At 44.3% G+C, this 21,950-nt stretch overlaps 1 protein-coding gene across 22 annotated transcripts in view; it reads right to left on the bottom strand.

The window, feature by feature from the left end:
• Nucleotides 1–381: 381 nt before the first annotated feature.
• The window catches only part of DOCK9 (dedicator of cytokinesis 9), a 294,889-nt gene continuing 273,320 nt past the window's right edge, over nucleotides 382–21,950 (bottom strand). For 7 of the 22 annotated variants that reach the window (XM_087865024.1, XM_045810971.2, XM_045810973.2 and 4 more), the window contains one exon: nucleotides 18,731–20,024. In XM_087865024.1, the coding sequence (XP_087721150.1) occupies nucleotides 19,902–20,024 (123 nt within the window). In that variant the 3' untranslated portion in view covers nucleotides 18,731–19,901. Of the gene's footprint in view, nucleotides 804–3,720; nucleotides 3,859–18,730; nucleotides 20,025–21,950 lie in introns of those variants that run through there. The other 15 variants (XM_087865027.1, XM_087865028.1, XM_045810969.2 and 12 more) reach the window with 8 other exon arrangements.

The raw sequence follows: 21,950 nt of genomic DNA, 5'->3' as shown, positions 1-21,950 counted from the left end.
TCTAGAAGTCTCCAGAGAGAGTGCTAAGTGGGGGTATCTAAGGAAGTGGAGGAGAGGGGCCTGTGTGTGTGTATGTGTGTGTGTGTGAGATACTGGAAAAAAAAAAAAACCAAAAACAAAAACAGAAGGATGATCCAAAACACTTAAAACTGATTTTCTTTCAGAAATAGGAAAGAATAGAAGGTACAAGCATAGAAGCTAAACTTCTTTAAATGTACCTTTCAAAAAATATATTTGATCCTGGAAACATCTGAACTGAAAAACTAAAAATGGAGTAGTTTCAGGCTCACAGCAAAATTGAGGGGAAAGTACAGAGAGTTCGCACAGACTTCCTCCCCACCCCCACACAGGCGCAGCCTCCCCCGCGGTGGGCATCCTGCCCTGGAATTGGACACTTGTCACACTCCGTGAACCAACATTGACATGTTATTATCATCCAAAGTCCAGAGATGACCTCAGGGTTCGGTCTTGGTGATGCACGTTCTACGGGCTCTGACAAATGTATAGTGATGTGTATCCACCATGATAGCATCCTCCAGAACAGTTTCCCCGCCCCCAAAAATCCTCTGGGCTCCACCATTCATCCCTCCACCTCTTTGCCCTATGGCAACCACTGCACTTTTTATTATCTGCATAGATTTACCTTTTCCAGAATGTCATGAAGTTGGAGTGACACCGTATGTTGACTTTTCAGGCTGGCTTCTTCACTTCTCAATATGCATTTGAGTTCTTTCCCTGCCTTTTTGTGCTACGGGAATCTTTTACCAAGTCGTAAACAAAATTGAATTTGAAATGAACAATCTCTGCAAACGGAAAACAAAATGATACAGATGACCCTCATTATTCTAAGTGACTTTAATGCACACTAATTTGACTGGACATCCCATGCTGGTTAAACCCTAAGGACAAAACAACTGCAGAAATGGTTTTATTTACATGGTTTTCAATTATTCAGTCCTTTTTTTTTTTTTGCAATAGTGTTGTTATTGTTATTCTGAGGTTGTCAGATACATAATACTGTGGAATAAAGCAAATAGGTAATTAATGATATTCTAATTTTACCGTTTTTTAAAAAGTAGACTCTACTCCCAACGTGGGGCTTCAACTCATGACCCCGAGATTAAGAGTCTTAAACTCTACCAACTAAGTCAGCCAGGTGCCCCTGATTCTACCATTCTTGATGTTCTGAAAACCAGGACTGTCAGTGTGGAAGAAAGGGGATAGAAATGGAACAGAAGAGGGCAACTAAGTACCTATAGTTCCCAATGTGAGTTGAAAGAAGCATTAGGAGCTCCCGGGGTAGGAAGTATTTCATAGATGTGTACATCCTAGCTCTGCCACTGTAGAGGACTAAAACCAATGACCAACCCAGAGCAAGGATTATCTCTAATGTCCAGACTGTGGTTTGTAAATTTCTTTTCTTTTCTTTTCTCTTTTCTTTTCTTTCTTTCCTTTCTTCCTTTCTTTTCTTTTCTTTCTTTTTTTTTTTTTTTGGTTGGTAAATTTCTAACAAAGAAAAACCCCAGGGGTTCTTGGAGAATGGGCTGATTCTGGGACATCTGATGATGTCAACTAGCAAGGAAGTTATTAAAGACTTGGGAGTCATGACAACTGGGCTCAGGAGCAGCCTATAGAAAGCCCCACTGCCCAAGATGGGCCCGTCTGAACAGCAATAAGAATAATTATTGCGATAGGAGACATCAAATATGTTTAACTCTGTGCATTCAGAATAGCCCTGAAAAGAAAAATACACTGGCCATTGTAGAAGGACGCAAGCAAAGTCACTATTTTGAAATCTGGTAATCAAAGGAAGAGAGTTCAGTGTTCAGCCCTCTTTTCCTACTGAGGGCTACCTACATGGCAGATGAGGGGAAGTTTTTCTGAGAAGAACCCCAGTTAGTCAATGAAGACAAAACACCACTGTTTTGCAACCTCTAACCAATGAATGGGATTAATTATCATAACAGCCCCACCGGACATTACCTGCCTCTGGATAGAGCAATACACAACCACCAATGAAACAGTCTTGGGAAAAAAAAAAAAGAAATCCAAATATAAGTCTGATGAAGCGTCTAGATGTGATGACCCACAGACAGGCAGTACGGAGGACAAAAGAGCACATTATGGGAGACTTTTGGGCTATATTCTGCAAAATCCAGCAGGAAACTCCACAGGACAAATGGCCCACTTTCACCAGCAACTAGATTTCAGGGAACTAAAAAGTGGAAACCTATGGATGAAAAAGTCCTCAAAGAAACATCTGCTTCTCAAAATGTGGGTAATGACGAAAGGAACCGGTTTTTATGACACTAATGAGATAATTGGAAATTACACTGACCGATATGACTTAACATCATACTTGGTAACGTTAAGGGATACTTGTTAATGCTAAGGTATAGGGAGGGTATCTTTATCTTTTGGAGATACGTCCTGTAGCCTCTGGAGCTGCAATGAGACAGTGTCTGGGACGTGCTTCTAAACAACACAGGAGGGGAGGGGCGCCTGGTCGGCTCAGTTGGTGCAGTGTGTGACTGTTGATTTCGGGGTCCTGAGTTCAAGCCCCACGTTGGGCGTAGAGCCTACTTATTGAAAAAATAAGTGACACCGGTAGGGAAGTGGATGAGAAGGGAAGACTGGCCATGAGTTCACCATTGCTGACACTGGGGCGCTGGCTTCATGGTGGGGGACATTGTCTTATTTTGTCTCCTTTGTCTATGTTTGAAATTCCCCATAATAGAAAAGTAACAAATAAATCCAAGTCAAGTGTATGAAAACCAGAGGCCCCAAAAGAAAAGATGTCTTTGCCTTTATACCGAATTTCTCTTAGGCTCCCTCCCTGTATCAGCTGCCTGATCGGTAGCCTGGGCCTTCTGGAGCCTAAAGGACCATTAGGGGAGGCTCTGCTTTGGCAGAACAGCACGATGGGGATGAGCGTGGACTCCGGAGCCAAGCGCATAGCTTCAAATACCGGCTCTGCCAGTTTCTAGCGATGTGACCCTGGACCAATTAGGCATTGCCGCCTGCTCTCAGCTCCCTCGTCTGTGAAGTGGGGCTAACGAGAGCACTAGAGCAGCACCTGCTGCCGACTAAGCACTAAATACCCGTTAGCTTCCCCCCTTTCTTTGTCCTCTGACTACTTCGTCGGTTCCAGCTCGGTGCTAGGTGAGTTGAATGAAGGAGTGCCAACCAAGAAGCACACAGCCCTACATGGGCGCTACCCCTGCTTAGCAGGGTGTGGGCCGTGCCCCGAGGAGGCCCAGCCAACCAGCACCCTCATTATGGAAGGCCGGCCCACAAAGAGGGCTGTGGCAGAGCCAGGGCATCCAAGGCCAATGTTACTCCACGAGCAAAGGTGCGAGCCCTGCAAGGTCAGGGCGGGCTGAGCACTGGTGAAGAGCTCACTGGGGACAAAGAGGAAGGTTTCCAGGATATATTAGGGCAGTGCAGGGACAGGATGGAAAGGGACCTTTCCCAAGGGCCTACGATGGGTTCATGCATTACTGGATCCTTGCAACAACCCTTGAGGTTGGCAGGGCTGGAGAGCGTGGGTTGCTTGCCCAAAGTCACATCGTTAGTAATGGCAGAGCTGGTATTTGAACCCACAGACCTGCATGACTCCAAAGCCCTCTGAAAAGTTAATTAACTTTTAAGGGACTCTCCCCAGCCCTGGGAAAGTGAAAATATAGTAATGTGTATAAAGCCCCATTTCCTGACACATACCTCACTTTTATATGGCGGTGCTGTCAACTGGATTGAGAAAGACTTCTGGCGAGGAGCACTCTGACTTGGCACGTGTTGAATTTCAGATCCTAATCCATTTCCAAGTGGAGTCGTCGAGCAGACGGGTGAACAAAGAGTCTGGAGATTGGAGACATAAATGTGGAAGTCATCATATAAATGATGGAAATCTTCACAGAGTGAGAGCAGAGGAGATCAGTCGAGATCACCAAGGGGGCAAGCGAAGGCAAACAAAGGAAGTGATGTGCTGAGTCCTAGGGACACTCGGAAAAGATGCTGGGGAGCAGCCAAGGCACCTGCGGAGGAGGGACTGTGAGGCAACAGAGTGTTGTATCCTGGAAGCCTAGTGAAAATGGTGAGTCAGGGAGTAGCCATTGTATCCAAAGCTGCTGGTGGTCAGGCAAGGTGAGGACTGAGGATCGGCCCCGGGATCTGGCAACATGAAAGGTATGGGAGGGCTCGACTACAGCAGCCTTGGTGGGGCGATGGTAACCTGTGCCTCGAGCCCAAAGCCTCCCTAAATGGCAGCTCTGACTTGGCGGAAGGGCACAGCGGATAGGAGCGTCTCCGAGGGACTTTGCAAAAGGGCTCATGTCTCCAAATCCGGGAGAGGTTGACAAGCTGGTAATTCTAGAGGCTCCTACATGGTGTTTACCCGGTGCAAAAACTTCTAAGGTAAAGGCAAGCCAAAATTCGTGGGTCAAGAAGTACTGAGAAAATCAAAAGACACAGAGAAAATACTGGAATGAAGTCATTTGAAAGGGATGGGACAGGGAGACAATAGATATTTTAATTCTCATTATATTTTTCAATATTTTATATATTTTATATGTTTCTACTAGGAGTAGGTTTTGATACTATTTTTATAAAGAGAGAAGGAGAGAAAAGAAATTTACTGGATTCGTCTAGAACATGAGATTGTGATTCGGAAGAGGCCACAGGGATAAATTAATCTGCTCTAAGCTCAATGAACCTCGAAAGTCTAAAATGTTTAGAAATGCACGAATTCGAGTTTAGAACATGGGTGGATTCTGTTCATGTTTGGAATCTGCACATTGAAATAAAACAATCATTTTAAATATTGTATAATGTTTAAAGAAGTACAAGTGAAACAGTAGCATCTTACAGTTTTCTTTTTCCTATTTTTGTAAGTGTTTCACTTTTTCTCTTGGCTGCCAGGATGCTCAGGTAAATTTTGGGCTTAGTCTAGATCTCATAGTATAACATATAACCATGTCCTCCATTTCTTAATTTCATTTCTTAACTTCAATTACTTTACGCTTGCTTAGATGATTCCATTTGATCAGTCTTTATAATAAGCCCACTCCAACCCTTTTGGGGAATGGATGGGGGTATGATAATAATGAATGATCTTATTTGACAGAAAGCCTCTGTGACATTACAAAGAACAGGAGTTTTTCTCGTTCACAGACGATGGGGTTGATTCTCAGAGATGGTGATGTGATTCCATGAACTAGAACCTAACTTTACAGACTTCGTATTCAGTGCTTCCTTCACTGCCAAGTTAAGCAGTGAGGCCTGAGGATGGCTCTCTGGGACCACTTGTCAGGGATGGTGACAGCAAAAGCATATTGCCTCCCATTCCTGCTCACTCCCCATCTGGAAGGGTGGAGAGTAGGTGGCCAGGTGACATGCCCACATCAGGGTTCATCCGCTCCTAGGAAGCATGTGGTTAAGAACCGGTCACACAAGACGGCCAGAGCCAATGGTGACAATGAACGTTTCTCAGTCTTGGTTTCAAAGTGAGGGCTAGTTCCTCCAAAGACGTGCTGTCCTCATTTGTCCTGGTTTGATGACATTTTTGTTCAAACTGTTGTTTTCCTAATGGTCCCGGGTCTCTGCACATGGCTGGGGAGGCCTCTGCTTCTTCCTGAATCGTGGGGGAGCTTGCTGGGTTAGTTTCCTAGGATTTCTATAACAAGGCACCACAGAGGCTTAAGCAACAGAAACTTATTTCCTGGAGGTGGGAAGCCTGAGATCAAGATGTCAGCAGGGGTGGTTTCTTCTGAGGCCTCCCTCCTTGGCTTGTAGATGGCCGTCTTCTTCCATGTCTGTGCACCGTCTTCCCTTTGTGCATGTCTGTGTCCTAACCTCTTCTTAAGAGGATGCCCATAATATTGGATCAGGGCCCACCCAAATGACGTTGTTTGACTTCATCACCTCTGTAAAGACCCTATCTCCAAATAAGGTCACATTCTGAAGTTCTGGAGGTTAGAACTTTAACATATGAATTTGGGGGGTTGGGCACCATTTAGCTCCTATGCTTACCTTCCATCTTCCGGTTTGGGCCACCGACTCTGCAGAGGCTGGCCTGGGCATCCAGGCGGGCCAGCGCATACCCACCCTTCCTGCCGGCAGCTGACCCTGGTCCTGGGTCAGACCCATCTCAACTAGAATCCCAGCTCCACCACTTACCATGTGACCTTTGGCAAATTCCTCCATTTCTCTGAGGTTTGGTTTCTTCCACCTCCTACCTAATTGGGTTGTTATGAAGATTACGAATGACAATGTCTGGAAAGTGCTGCCCCGTGGGAGGAGCTCAGTGAGAACAGGCTGTGGCTGACAAGTGAGCAAATCGGCAGCTTATGCAACGAGACGCAAGGCCTGTTCCACCCCCGAGCTGATGGGTCAGTCTCACCAAGAACAGAGTCTGCCTGTGACAATCTTTGGGCCTCCTCACTGAGTGACACATCCTCCTCCGCTGGGCGTCTTTCAAATCTCAGCTCCCTGTCTTATGTCCAAAGAAAGAAAGAAGTTCTTTCTCAACTTCTCTTGCACCTGGTGACTTTGACGTCCTAATGGTGGTTTCGGTCTTGATTTGGGGTGATGTTGCTCTAATTTTTTTTAAGGTTTAACAATTAAGCCTCTTTTGTCATTTTTATTTTTTTATTTTCTGCCATGGTTCCCTTTACAAATCATAGGTGTGATGGATGATTTTATGTGTTAACTTGACTGGGCTGGGGGGGGTGCCCAGATATTTGGCAAAACATTATCGTGAGTGTGTCTGTGAAGGTGTTTTTGAATAAGATTAACATTTAAATTGGGGCACCTGGGTGGCTCAGCTGGTTAAGTGTCCGACTCTTGGTTTCAGCTCTGGTCACCATCTCAGGGTCCTAAGATCAAGCCCTGTCTTGGGCTGCCTGCTCAGTGGGGAGTCTGCTTGGGATTCTCTCTCTACCTCTCCTTCTGCCCTACCCCACTCATGCGCTCTCTCATTCTTAAATAAATAAATAAATAAAATCTTAAAAAAAATTTATTTTTTGTTTCATCTATATTTTCTTTTTATGATTTGAATATCCTCCCAAATTCATAAAATGAGTTTTCAAAATATAAATATAAGAAAAAAGTATTCCACATTTGTTCATTTCTAGGATATGTAATTTTTTTCATGTATTTGAACCACATTATTTTATTTAAATTCAATTAGCCAACATATAGTACGTCATTAGTTTCAGATGTAGTGTCCAATAACTCATCAGTAGCGTGTAACACCCAGTGCTTGTCACATTGTGTGCCCTCCTTAATGCCCATCACCCAGTTACCCCATCCCCCAACACCTCCCCTTACAAAACCATTTAAATCAATAGACTCAGTAAAGCAGGTTGCTCTTCCTAATGTGGTGGGCCTCATCTAATCAGTTGAAGACCTGAATAGTACAAAAGACTGACCCCTCCCTGAATAAGAGAGAACTCTTCCTGCCTGACAGCCTTTTGAACTGGGACATCAGCTTTTTCCTGCCTTTGGACTAAAAATGAAACATTGGTTCTTTCTGGGTCTCGAGCCTACTGACCTTTAGAGTAGGACTACACCATCAGCTCTCCCAGATCTCTTGCTTGCCAACTCACTTTGCTGATCTTGGGACTTGCCAGCTTCCATAATTATGCAAGCCAGTTCCTTAAAATAAATCTTTATATATATTTACCTTTATATGTCTAAACCCATATCTATATGTATATATACCTTATGTACATGTATGTATAAACAGACACACACACACACACACACACACACACACACACACACACCCTATTAGTTCTGTTTCTCCAGAGAACCCTAACAGGCTAGGTAAATTCCCAGTGATTACTACCAGCATACCCGTAGGTGCCACCACCCCATCCTAACCAGTGGGTCCACATTCCAGCAAATTCTAATTGACACTGACTTCAAGGAACTATTGTAACCATTATTCTTACTGCCTCCAAACATGAGGAAGGTGTTTCTTCTCAGCCTGGATGGCCCCCCCTCTAATGTGCATATGACTTCCACCTGGGGCAGGGGTGATGTGGCTTCACCTCTGGACTGTGCCCTTGCAGAGGGAGGTAGAGAGAGTGAAAAATGAATTTCCTCAAGTCACATGCAGACAAGGAAGAGAAAGCTGCAGACTTTGGCGCCAAGCCTCTTGCTCAATGTCTGTGCCACATGACAAGCCTCAGACCCTTGCGGGACCTCAGAACCATCTGTGTCAGGTTCCCTCATCCATCAAGGGCTTGGCTGATGTGGGAGGGACTCCCCCTCTTCAGTCACACATCTGGCCAAGCCCATCAGAGCCATGCCTCCACACGGAGCAGACAGAAAGCAGGACAGAGGATAGATCTCATGTCATCTAAAGGATCAGCCCCCAGAGTGTGTTTGTGGGACATTGGTCCTGGGAGTGCCTCAATGAATCTGCGGAAATGCTACTGAGCAGAGACCGATCTTGGAAGCAAAATCCATAAAAAAGGCTCCAAGAAGCACTGTAATAAGAATCTGCTTAACTTAAGGAGGGTACATATTGCACGGTGCACTGGGTGTTATATGCAAACAATGAATCATGGAACATTGCATCAAAAACTAAGGATATACTGTATGGGGACTAACATAACATAATAAAAAATTATCATAAAAAAAAGAATCTGCTTAAGTAAAAGGGACATTTACTGAGGGCTTCCCAGGAGCCAGTTGGTAGTAAGTGCTGAACTCATGGATCCCCAGGACCACCCAACGTGTTGGGAACTACTACCACTCCCATTTTACAGATGAGGAAAATTGAGGCAAATGAAAGTGAAAGGCCTCAAGGCCAAAGAGCTGAATTTAGACACAATTCACCTCCAGTGGCTTCATTTCCTTGTCTTTTCCTATTTGCTTAAGTGCCCCCCCCAAAATACCATTAAGGTATACCAGACTGTAAGTCCAAAGTGAATTGTAAATTGGACCATTTGTCAGAAAACGTTCAAGTACCACCACCAATTCGAGAAAGAGGCTAAGTTTTAAAGGACACAGAATAATGAGATAGCCCTTGCCCTGGCATTGCTTTTTGGAGAGCAATCTGGTGATGCTGCCTGGATTTAAGATGTGTGTTCCCTTGACCCAGCGATTCCTTCCTGATTTTATCCTTCAGAGATAGAGACACATGTGCAAAAATGAAATCATGGACATGTCTTATTTCTCTAAAACCTTAACACCTTTCCCTCCTCTCTCTTTGGTGACGGCCCTGAGGAAACGGAAGCAGCCACAAAAGGACACAGAGGCTCACTCCACCCCCACCAGCCCGTCCCTCCTGTCCCATCCCACATTCTGCAGGCAGCCTTGCCCACCCTGCCTGGACCTCCTCCCTCTTGTCTCTCTGAGGGCGTCCCTCTGTATCGACTTTCCCCCTTTATACTGGACTATTTTCACAGCATATAAACATGTTGTTCTTGTGCCATTAACCCCCCCCCACACACACACACCATATGGGCCTTACATCTGGTTTTTCTAGCTATCATCCAATTTCTCTGCCTCCCTTTATGAAAAACATTCCGTAAGTGCTCATACGTACTTTCCCCCGTTTCTCTCCACCACCCTTTCCTGAATCTACTCCAATCAGTTGGGCCATACCCCTCCACCAAGGTGCAATCACCCCCACTTTGCCCAATCCAACGGCCAATTCTCGGGCCTCACTCGATTCTCACTGGACCCGGCCAATCGCACCCCCCTTCCTGGAATACGTGGTTCACGTGGCTGTTGGGATTCCACTCTCTCGGTGCTCCTAGGACCCTGCTGTCTCCTTCACAGGCTTTGTTGTCAGCTCATCCTCATTTCTGTGACCTCTTAACACTGGAGAGCCCCAAGCCTCAGTCCTTGGGCTGCTTCTCTGTCTACACCCACCCAACTGGATGGTCTTATCCAAACTTCATGGTGTTAACTATTGTCTAGATAGTGATGTCTCCTCCACCAGGACTCTCCCGGAAATTCAAATGCTATGGCCCACTGTGTCCCTGGGAATATCACTTACAAAAACCTCTCACGTGTAACATGTCCACAGTAGAACCCCTCCTGCCGGCTCTGCTGTCTTCCCACTTGACCCCTCCAGTCACCCAACAGTTGAGGCCTAGCGCTCTGGAGTCCCCCTTGGCCCCTCTCTTTCTCTCCTGGCCCTAATTCAGTCTTTCAGCAAGCGCCATCAGCTTGCCCTCTCCTGTACCCTCAGAACCCACTCGCTCCTCATCTCCTGTCCTGCACCCAGCCAGTCATGACCCCGTGAGGCCCTCCTAGGTCAAGGCCCCAGCCTTCGAAGGGTCTGTTTTCAACCACCTCTTCTCCACAGAGCAGCCATACTGGTCTGCAGAAAACGTAAGTCTGGTCATATGGAGTCTCTATCCAAAGCCTCCAAACTGCTTCCTATTTTAGCACAAAGTATAGTCTTCTCGAGGCCAACAGCGTCCTCCAGGACCCAGCTCTTGTTTCCTCCTCGTCTTCTCCTTCCCCTTGGCTCACCCTGCTGCAGCCCCGGGGCCTCTGTGCTGCTCCACAAACAGGCCACACACACTCCTGTTCCTCCCGTCCCAAACGCCCGGTGCCCCTCTGTCCCCTCAAGGCTTGCCTCTCACTTGGGTCTCTCAACTGTCCCTTGGTCAGAGAGGCCTCTGCTGACCACCATAGGCTGACCAGTCTCCCCCGGCCCCCGCACTCCCTTCTCCCTGTCCCCCACGGGGGTTATTTCACACCCATGCCCCCAACAAGCCCAGTGAGTATTTGTCTGGTTGTCGTTTGTCTCCCTTCTCTAGAACCCAAGCTGTACGAGGTGGAACTTTGTTTCGATCATGGTTGAATCCTTAGAGCTTGAAACAGTGCCTGGTGAAGTAGACGCCCCAGACATACATGCTGAGTAAATGATTTGTTTTTTCAATGTTGCTTATAAATCCAGAAGTTTCCCAGAAGTGGACTGATCAAAAAAATTGTTGTGGACCTGCTCACTGGAACATTATTTAGGTGGTACAGGGGTTTTTTTCCCTTAAGATTTAGATTGATTGCTTTGGAGGCTTTCCAAGACATGGGAGATGAAAATAGGTTAGCAAATAACATGAATGAGCAGGTCTCAGTAACATAGAATTACATGTGGTGACTACATGGCCACGTGTAGAGAAAGACCCGGAGAGAAGGCTGCTTTTATTGAATTGTGGCAGTTTTGTCTTGATACATTTCATTGCTGTTTGAATTTTCTATTTGGTGTAGCTAGTTCTCCTTGCAAATGGGAATAAAAAGTGCCCTGGGGTCCAGCTGGAGGTTAGAGGGGAGGTCTGCGTGAGGGAAGGCAAATGGTCCCCACCTCAGTGAGGTGGTTATGTCCAAACCATGGGGGGCTGCACAGATTCTGCTGTTCAGGCCTGTGCTGGAGTTTCCTAGAACAGATGTCGTCTGTCTACTGGGGTGACATCCCTGGACAGAGGAGATGGGGCCATTTGAGAAACGGCGGTCCATTCGGATGCCAGCAAGGCCCCCCAGAGTCAACTGGGGACCCCAGGAAGAGAGAGTCGCTTTCTGGGACGTCACTGTCTCTGGAAGTGGGACTCATGTAATTGGCTGGTTAGCTTTGAGCAAGCACTAGTTAAAACAATACTAGTGTATTAGTTTCCCATTGCTGCTGGTACAAGTCATTGCAATCTTAGAGACTTAAAACAACACAGATTTATTATCTCACACTTCTGGAGGTCAGACATCCGAAATCAGTTTCACTGGGCTAATGATAAGGCGTTGGCAGAGTTCCTTCCAGAGTCTCCAGAACAGGATTCATTTCCTTGTCTTTTGCGGCTTCTGGAGGCTGTCCGCATTCCTTGGCCTGGGGCCCTTCCTCCACCTCGCAAGGGCATTAACCCAGCATCTGCAGCTGTCACCGTAACACCTTCTCCTCTCTCACTCCCACTGCGAGCCTCTTATAAGGACCGGTGACTACACTGGTCCACTGGACAATCCAGGATAGTGTCCCTCTTGGGGGCTGTTATTTCAGCCTCCCACACCAAGTAACAGAGAGGCTGTGGTTTCCCATGAACACTGAACAGTATGCAGTATTAACGTACTAACGGTCTAGTCTTTGATCCCATCAGTTGCTAAAGAGGAATGGGAAGTGATGGGCACTCTGGCCAGGGGATTGTGTGGCTGATGACAGGGCCAGCAATACCCAGAAACTTGCTAGGTCAGGTTGCACGGACACGGTTGCAAACTACGCAAGTGCCAAGGGAGTGACAAATGTGCCATCCAAACTCTGTGCCTCCAGACTTGTCCCATGGGGTTAAGTCAGACACGAGAATGGGGACATGCATGAAGTCCCCGTGCATATAGGAAGACGACCAAAGATTGAGTCAGGAGAAGCTAACTTCATTATTTTCCTACCACTGTGAGACCAGTCTGCTTGGCGTGGGATCAGAGCTTCACTGAAACATGTGATGGGCATTTGTGTCCATGACTCTAAGCAGAGCCTGGTCACAGAACTTGAGTGCCACACATGCTCTGCTGATACCCAGCTGTGGTTGTGGCTCAGACGATCCCACTAAAGGCAACACGGGCCATCCCGGCAGAGGGAGCGCTTGGCTGGCAGGAGACAGGACAGGGCAGGCAACTTTGGGTACTCCCCACACTGCCCTTCTCCCTCCCATCCTGCCCTTTAGTCCCTGGCAACCACTAATCTGCTTGTTCTCCGTTTCTATAATTTTGTCATTTCCAGAATATCACATAAGTGGAATCCTATTGCATGTAACCTTTAGCATGGGCTCTTTTCACTCAGCATAATTCCCGAGAGTCCTGGGTAGTCCGCGTGTATGTCAGGATCTCGTTCCATGTCCCTGCTGGGTGGCACTCCCCGCCCAGATGCACCATCACCCAGTGACCTGTCTGCCTCCTGAAGAGCATCCAGGCTGTTCCCAGGTTTGGGCTATCACATAAGCTGCTATAAACATTTGTGCACGGGTTTTTGTGTAAGTGTAAGGTTTCATTTCTCGGGGGCAGACACCCAAGAATGCAATTTCTGGGTCAAAAGCCAAGTTACCTACTTGGCTTCTTAAGAAGCTGCCAAGCTGTTTTTGCAGAGTGGCTGCACCATTTTACCTTCCCACCAGCAATTTACGAGCGATCCAGTTTCTCCACATGCTCACCAGCACCCGGTGCTGTCACTATGCTTGAGTTTAGTCATTCTGACAGGGCGCAGTGATTTCTCACTGGGGCTCTGATTTGAGTTACCCTAACAGCTAATTCTGCGGACCATCGTTTCATGGGCTTATTTGCACCTTGCGTATCTTTTCCAGGGAAAAGTTTCAAGTCTCTGCCCATGTTCTCATTCGATTTTTTTTTTTTGAGTTTTGAGTGTTCTTTATATGTTCTAGATGGAGTCCTTTGTCAGATATACTGGTTTGCAAGTATTTTCTCCCAGTCTGTACTTTCATCCTTTTAACAGAATTCTCTCAGAGCAAAAGTTTTTACTTTTGATGAGCTTCAATTTATCAGTTTGTCCTTTTATGGATTATGGCTTTGCTATCAAGTCTAGGCTCCCGACTGGTGCCCCCGGACACTCCAGCTCGGAAGAAAGTCCTGGCTCCTTTCAGGCCTTTTCTGACACCCTGGCAGGGCTGTTGAGGCTCGCTCCCCGTTCAGCCATTGCTGGTTGGGTGTCGGTGGGGCTGCAGTTTTTCTATGGTTTTGGCTGGTGTAGAGCCACTATTGCTTAAAAAATTTGTCTTGGTATGAGCGCCTGGGTGGCTCAGTCAGTTAAGCATCCGACTCTTGATTTCGGCTCAGGTCATGATCTCAGGGTCTTGAGATCAAGCCCCGCACCGGGCTCCATGCTCAGTGCAGAGTCAGCTTGAGATTCTTTCTCTCCCGCTCCTTCTGCCCCTACCCCTACTCGTGTGTGTGCGCAGGCACTCTCCCTCTCTCTCTAAATAAAATCTTTAAAATTTGTCTCGGTAGGCTGCCCTTTCCTTTTTCCTTTGGCTAGACAGAGCAGGCTTCTGTTGTTTATTTTTCTTTTTAAATTGTGGTTAATTATGCATAACACAGAAGTTACCATTTTAACCATTTTAAATCCTACAGTTCTGTGGTATTACGTACATTCACATTGTTGTGCAGCCACCACCACTATCCATCTCCACAACATCTTCATCTTACCCAATCGAAACTCGGGACCAGTTAAACACTAATCCCCCCCGTCCTCCCCTCAGCCCCTGGCAACCCCCAGTCTACTTTCCGTCTCCATGAATTTGACCATTCTAGATACCTCATAGAAGTGGGATCATAGAGTATTTGGCTTATTTCATTGAACACAACGTCCTCAAGTTTCGTCCCTGCTGTCGCACGTGTCAGAATTTCCTTCCTTTTTAAGGCTGAATAATACTCTGTTGTATATGTAGATCTCATTTTGTTTATTCCTTCATCCATCAGTGGACACTTGAGTTGCTTCCACCTTCCAGCTGTTGTGAACAACGCTGCTCTGGCCATGGATACACATCTGCTCAAGTCCCTACTTTCAATTCTTTCGGGCGTATCTCAAAAAGTGGAATTGCGGGATTATATGGTAATTCTATGTTTAAGTTTCGAGGAACCACCATACTGTTTTCCGTAACAGCTGCACAATTTCACATTCCCACCAGCAAGGCAAACGGGTTCCAACTTCTTCACATCTTCACCAATTTTTTTTTTTTTTGGTGTAATAGCCATCATAATGGGTGCGAAGTCGTGTTGGTCCTCTTGTCTCTGCCTGTAGGTGTTTCCATGTTGCTGTTTTCTTTGGCTCCAAGTACGAGATATAGGAAGCAAAACAACACTGGGGAACTTAACGCTGTATCATTCTTTGGGTCCCAAGGTCCCACCTGGTCTGCTTTCTTCACTGTACCTTTCAGAGAGTCATGTTCCTCTTCTTTCTTCTTTCTTTTCTTTCTTCTTCTCCTTCTTCTTTTTTAATGCATTTAACATCTAAGATTTTTAGTTGTATTGAGAGGAAGGAATAGGAAAAGTCTATGTACTTTATATAGTAGATATACCATATCTACCATATCAAGAGAACTCTGAATCTCTTTAAATACACAGGTCTTCTCTCCATCTCTTTTTTTTCTTAAAACGTACTGAAGAAACCAGGTTGTTTATCCTAAAAGCTTTCCGCAGAATTGGATTTTACTGACTGCACTTCCTTTGGTATCACTTAACATGTTCTTCTGTGCCCTGTATTTCCGGGGGAGTTGGTGGTTAGATTTAGAGACTTCATTAGATTCAGGTTAGAGTTTTTGGCAAGACTACATCATAGGTGGGGTGTGTACTTTTGTCTTTCTTTGGTGACATTAACTCCTTCAGTAGTCACCAGTTTTCCCTTTTTAAATTTTTCTAATATCATCATGAGCTCATAAATTTAATTATATATTTCCAATCCATTGTTATTATTATTCTTGTTGATGTCTACCTCAGGTCTAGCTACTAGCTTCAACGAGCTTCTTTACATTCTTTTGACAGAGCCCCAGGTGTTTTTGTCAGTTCCCTGGAAGTCTGGTATGAAAAGATGCTCCAGACTCATCTTGGACTCTTTTTGCCCTAAATCTGGAACCAGCCATTCTTTGCGGGAGCTCTGGATCCTTTGAGAGGAAAGCTATTTAGAGACCACAATTTGGGCATTCAGGGGTACTCACTAGCTACTGGTTTGGTCATTGTTTTTAGGCCTTTTCTGTAAACCAAGTTAGGAAATAAGTGTATAATAAGTCTGCATTTAAGATAAATACATCATGAATTCAAGTTGGTATTTTCACATCAAATTCAGAATAAAAGAGCTTTAATTTAACCTCTTTGGTCTTAAAGATGCAACTTTTTCCTCTTATGCCAAAAACTTGGTTCCCCATGATGCCAGCATGATTACTCACTTTCTCTAGCAATTAACATACAAGAGTCTCAGAAAAGCATCTGAGATCTCACAAAAGCAATACACCACTTCCACAAACAGAGCAATTACTGAAATGATTTTTGTTTATTAGCCATTCATTTATTTGTTGCCACTATTTTTTTGACTGGTTTATTATTATTATTAATTAATTTATTATTATTATGTTCAATTAGCCAACGTATAGTATATCATTAGTTTTTGATATAGTTGCCACCGTTTTTGTCCTTTGGGTATATCCCACTAGGAATGCACAGTGAAATTCTTGTATCTTAAAGTCATTTGAAATAATTCCTTTGTGTTTATGCCATCAATTTAATATATAGTTATGGTCATTCATTTTGCTTTTAATTTTTAAGAATTAAAAAATTATTTTAATAATTATGCAAATATTCACATGGTTCTAAAGCCAAATCTATAAAGCAAATTATACTTGGATAGGTCTATCTTCTAACCGTATCCCCTATATATCATTCTCTCTCTTCCACTACAGGTAATAATTGTAACTTTTTTTTTTTTTTTTTTGGTTTTCCTTTCCATCTAAAAAAACAGAAACATAATCTACTTATGTATATATCCTCCCTTGTTAAATAATGGGTAGCATACAATTCACTTTTCCCTGTCTTGTGGTTTTTACTTATTTTGAAAATCATTTCATAGCAGCGTACAGAGATATTCTTAATTCCTTTTTATAGCTACATAGTACTCTACTGTGTGAATGTACCGCAATTTATGCAAGTGATTCCCTGTTGATGGAAATTAAATGCTTTAATCAATGGAGTTTCTATACTGAGTAACTCCGTCGTATGGTTAAGCAAGTCCCTATGGAGAGATCTTTCAAGTTACATCCCTATTCTCAGCAGCCTTCTCCATGCAAGGGGCTGGCTCTACTTACGTGTAGTACCTAGAGCTGGTTACTTCCCAGGTAGCAAATATTCCTGATAAGATACTAACTAGAGTTGTTTTTTCTTTTTAAGATTTTATTTATTCATTTGAGACTGAGAGAGAGAGAAAGTGTGCACAAGGCGGGGTGGGGCAGAGGTAGAGGGAGAAGCAGACTCCCCACTGAGCAGGGAGCCCGACAAAGGGAGGGCTCGATCCCAGGACCTGGAGATCATGACCTGAGCCAAAGGCAGACGCTTAACAGATTAAGCCATCCAGGCTCCCCTAACTATAGTTTAAATTCCAACGCTACTTCAAAAAATTTTCCTGAGGGGGAATAAGGAGTTACTGTTTACCAGGCACAGAGTTTCTGTTTGGGATGATGTTGAAGTTCTGTGCATGGATGGTGGTGACGGCTGCCCGACACTGTACTTAATGCCACTGAACTGAACCCTTAAAAATAATTAAAATGGTACATTTTATATGTATATTTCATGTCAATAAAAAAAGGAAAGATCCATGGGAAACACTAAAAAAAGTACTAAAAAATAGCAGCAAAGATTTTTGAAGATTATAAAATTTCCCCAATAAGCTGCTACTTTACTGTGTAACTTTATACCAAAATAAAACTTTTATACATAAACTAAATGAGATTTTTAGTTGGGTACGAATGTGCTTTGTTGCAGGGTCAATAGTAGATGTCTGCATGAGGAGATGGCTCCTTTCTCCACTGCTGTAATAAATGAGGGCTGGTCACCTTCCAAGCTGAGTCATATCTGACATGGCATCTGTACAAATCACTCTTCAAGTTTAATAAAGAGATAGCAAGTTAGCACTTTCCAGACTTCTATTTATCTTACTACATGGTGATTTGAATTTTATGGTTTCTAAATGAGGCATTTATGACCAGGAAATCCAGCTCAGTGACAAAGGAGACAAACTGTTATATCCATTCCTGCTGATGTTAGAGTCAAGGTTTATCACACGGCGCTGGGGAGGTCAGAGACTCGGGGCAAATCTACGTAGAGAATTTTTTTAAGCCCTAAATCTGGATCCACTAATCGATGGGCTGTAGACTCTGGTGAGTTGCCATCATGCTGCACCCTCTCTTCTTCATGACTTTGTTTCCACCTGTAAAATACAGCCTTACCACTGACTGAGAATGTTTCAAAGATGCCAGAAGAACCTTGGCATCTGGGCATTCAAGCACATTTTCTTTCCTCAACTGGTTATGTAAAAAACAGCCTTTAAAACCCTTCAAGTAGGAAAAGCAGCTATTTTATTTCTTGCGGAAAGACTCCTCTTCCTTTCATCACCGCAACTATATGGGGCTGGGTGACAATGAACTCACCTGCCAGTTGCTGGGCACCCCAGAGGCAGGACCAGCACCTGCAACGAGAGCTGTCACTTGATCTGGTTTTCTTTGTGACGACGTGGGTCGCGGAGCGTGTGTGCACACATGGCTGCCAATGCATTGCTGGGATCAATGACCATCTTGTCTCCGAGTATTCATCTCAAAAGCAAGCAAGGAAGCTGATAAAGATGGAACGCTCGATCGAGTTGAAGAGGAAAAGCCAGAGGCAACAGGGTATCTGTGCGTATTTAGCAACAACTAGAAGAATTCAGAGCCAGACGATGGGGCAACAGTGCATTTATGCAAATCCTCTGGCAGATCTGATAGCTAGACCTGCCTCCTGAAATCTGTATCACGGAAACATACACAGGGGCAGACAAAACAGTATAAGGATTCCCCATGTACCCAACCTCAGCTTCAACAATTCCCAACATTTGTCAATCTTGTTTCATCTACCTATCCTCTTTCTTTCTTCTCAAGTATTTTAAAGCAAAGTTCACATGCCATGTTATTTCACCCCCAAGGACTCCAATATCCTGCCCCTCCTAGGACTGCCAAATAATAAATACCCAATATTCACTACCAGAAAATGAGCAATGTTATTTTTAATACAGATGTGGTACAGAATGTTTAATTACAGCAGGGCAGAGATTCTAGTTAAATAAAATTAAAAACCTTTATTTTTCCAAATATAAAATTACTAAATTAATGTCTCAAAAGAAAATATAACATGGTGAAAGCTTTAAATTACACCACTATTCACCACAGGATTTATGATTTACCAATTACACACTCCACCACTTTGGCAAAAGGATGAAATTTTTTTAAAACAGTTTATAAACCTAACAGAGCAAAGACTGTGTACATCTCCATATTGCACTTTTTTATGTACAAGGATAAAACAGGGAAGTCAAGGGTATTGTATCTACTACGAGCGGCACAAGTTTGTCACAACTGAACTGAATGCAGAAGCTGATGTGAGGAGTATTAAAAATGTAGAAACGTAATACACGTATGTACAGAAGGCGGAGACTGTATGAACAAACTATGTACATCACAATATACTGTACTACTTGTAAATCTTTAGCATAGTTTTGTTTATTAATAGAGGCCTTTGGTTCTAAACTGCTTGACTAGTTTTAAGCTCACATAGTTTCTTAAGCTTTCATATTTTTTCTAAACGCTAGTAGATGAGTATAAAAGCACTAAACCTCCTGGCTCACTGGTACAAAAGTTACAATGGTCAGTTCCCTTAGGTCATCAAAAACTAGTCACAAAAATAGTTCTTGTATTCAACCTGAATGTGCCACAGGAAAAAAAAATTTTTTTTTCAAGATTTTCCAGCTTAGCCTAGAGGCGGAAGTTTCTCTAGCCTCGATTTCAGTGCTACTGTCCCTGCTATGTACATTCCAGAACACTTGTTTTCTCTAGGCCGTTTATTTTCATACTACTCTGTAAGGAAGGATAAAATTTCACTCCAGCTTAAGAGAGTCCACCACACACCTCTGTTAAGACAGAATGAAAATTTTGAATATTGCCAGCAAGACTTAAAAAAATATGTGTACCCTCTTATGACTCCTCTAGAAAATCTGCTACGAAATAACACAGTTCTTTATTCCCTTTCTCTCCCATTCCCCTTCACTTCTCCTTGTGCTCGGTCTTCCCCATGTCTTGCATGAGCCCAGTGATTAGCTTTGGAAATCATCCTGAGTTTGCAAATGACAAAGCAAGTCCCCACAGGCGGCCCATGAGGCAAAATCACACAACTGAGGACGAGCTGGTCATCCCGTGGACCATGGTGCTTGTTGGAGTCCCACTGATGGCATTGAAGATGTGAAGGGAATTCGGTAAAACGCTCGTCTTCTCCTCCAGCGGGCAAATCTTGAGGCACAGAAACACAACATTACCCAAGTGTCATGCCCCTAATGACGTTTCTCAATGACATTTATCACCCAATGGTCACTGTTCCCCTGAATGATGGTGTGCTCAGGGAGCTTGGCTTTGGCGGTTTGCAAAGGGATTGTGTCAGCTCAACTAGCAAATGGCTTTTTTGAGATCAGGATTACAAGGAGAAAGTCAAGCACAACAGCTTTTGTTTCCTTTACAGATCAGTGAATGGAGCCTTCTAGACTCACCAGATTATAAGGCGGTGAAGCCTATCTTACACGTAGTTGGCAGGGACACGACCTAGTCCTGTCCCTTGGAAAAGTCTTCTAAAAAAATGAATCCTGAGCATCTCTGTTTCTCTACTGGCTCCTTTTCTCAGGGCCTTATGGATTTCCATCCTGGGAAGGAGACAGCAGCTGCCCCTCTGACTCCGAACAAGTCTCTCTTCACACTCGGTAATGCAGGGGAGAATTCTAAGGGCGAGACTTGACCTACTGCCAGATGGCAACTGAGAAGAACATATACATTCGGAGGCTCCCCTAAAAGCCCAAAGCAGGTCTACTCCAGGTTGTAACCCTTTTTTTCTTAAGTGTTCAAAAGAGTTTAATCTTCACAGTTGCTGAGATAATGGCAAGTTCAAGGTGCAGTTTCTTAGAGCACAGCCCTATGTTAAATGTCCAAATAACACGGGAGTTTACTTCAACATTATCAGTCCATAAGTTCTTCCTCCCTTCATCTCTTCTAGTGCCAAATGCTGACACCCACTGATCAAACTGTCATACAGGAATCTGCAAGCTCTGTGGAAAAGACCTCGAGCTTTCTCCGAAAACATGTTTCCATGAGACCATCCCTTTCTGCTTAATTATTCACACATTTCTTTCTTTCATCATTTCCACTTTTTTCTACTTTTCTAAAGGTCCAGAAGAGGGTGCCTCCTCCCTTTGCACACACACTGTCCTCATGCCAACGTCTGCAGTTGTTCAAACACAGTCCTAACTTTATGTGAGGCAGTCTATCGAGGTTTCAGAAAAATAAAATTGAAAAATGACATTACCATCCCATCTGATTGTGTCAGCATGGAGGAAGAAAAAAAGCAAACAAGTGAGAGCTTAGACATTTAAGTTAGTTTCCCATGACAGAAATGTCCTAACTAGACCATCACGTGATATGTTAATTGACACAAGTCGGGCCTGGCTTCCATTTGCAAGACTGAAGGACCATGACGTAGGGAACAGACAAAAGTCATTACAGACGATGGAGGCGCTAACATTAATGATGAAGACCGGCACCATGACTCGGACGTCATCACTGTGCTTGGTGGAGAACGGACCCCTGAGAAGCAGTACTCCGGCAGCTGCTCTCTGACATTCCTTGGCTGCCCAGCCAGCTGTCCCCTGACTACTGAGCCCACATACGTAATCCTACAGGAAGGTGATCGTAGCAGTGTAATCGGGAAATATGCCCATGACGATGGGGAGTGGCCATGAAGAATCTACTGGGGCACCCAGGTCAGTGGTAAATAGCCCAAAACTGAACAACTCTTATTTTTTTAAGTCGTGAAAGACATTTAATGCAACAGAAAATTCCTTAAACTAGGCTGGGAAATCCTGGTCTTTCAAAGGATTGGGTGAATAAAAAAATTTTTAGGAACAATATGGGTATTTCTTGTGTGAGTTCTGTTTTGTTTTGAACTAGATTTGGATGGGGAGGGACAGAGCTTCGCACCACGGCCACCTCTGAGAGTGACAAAAGGGAGGTGGGTGCTGCTCTCCTCTGGTCGTATTGGCTGGTATCAGGTGGGAGAGTTGCTAGCCGTTCCCCAAGTAAACTGTATTCAGGAAGTAGCAGCCTGTAGCATGCTACATTATTTTTCAGATATCAAAATTCTAAAAGGTTTAGGCCATCACAGGTGTATTTGAG

This window comes from Ursus americanus, chromosome 10, assembly GCF_024610735.1.
Source record: "Ursus americanus isolate L20-20 chromosome 10, mUrsAme1.1.p, whole genome shotgun sequence".
Taxonomy (NCBI): domain Eukaryota; kingdom Metazoa; phylum Chordata; class Mammalia; order Carnivora; family Ursidae; genus Ursus; species Ursus americanus.
The sequence above is the reverse complement of the archived record's forward strand: the minus strand, read 5'-3'. Positions and strand labels throughout refer to the sequence as shown.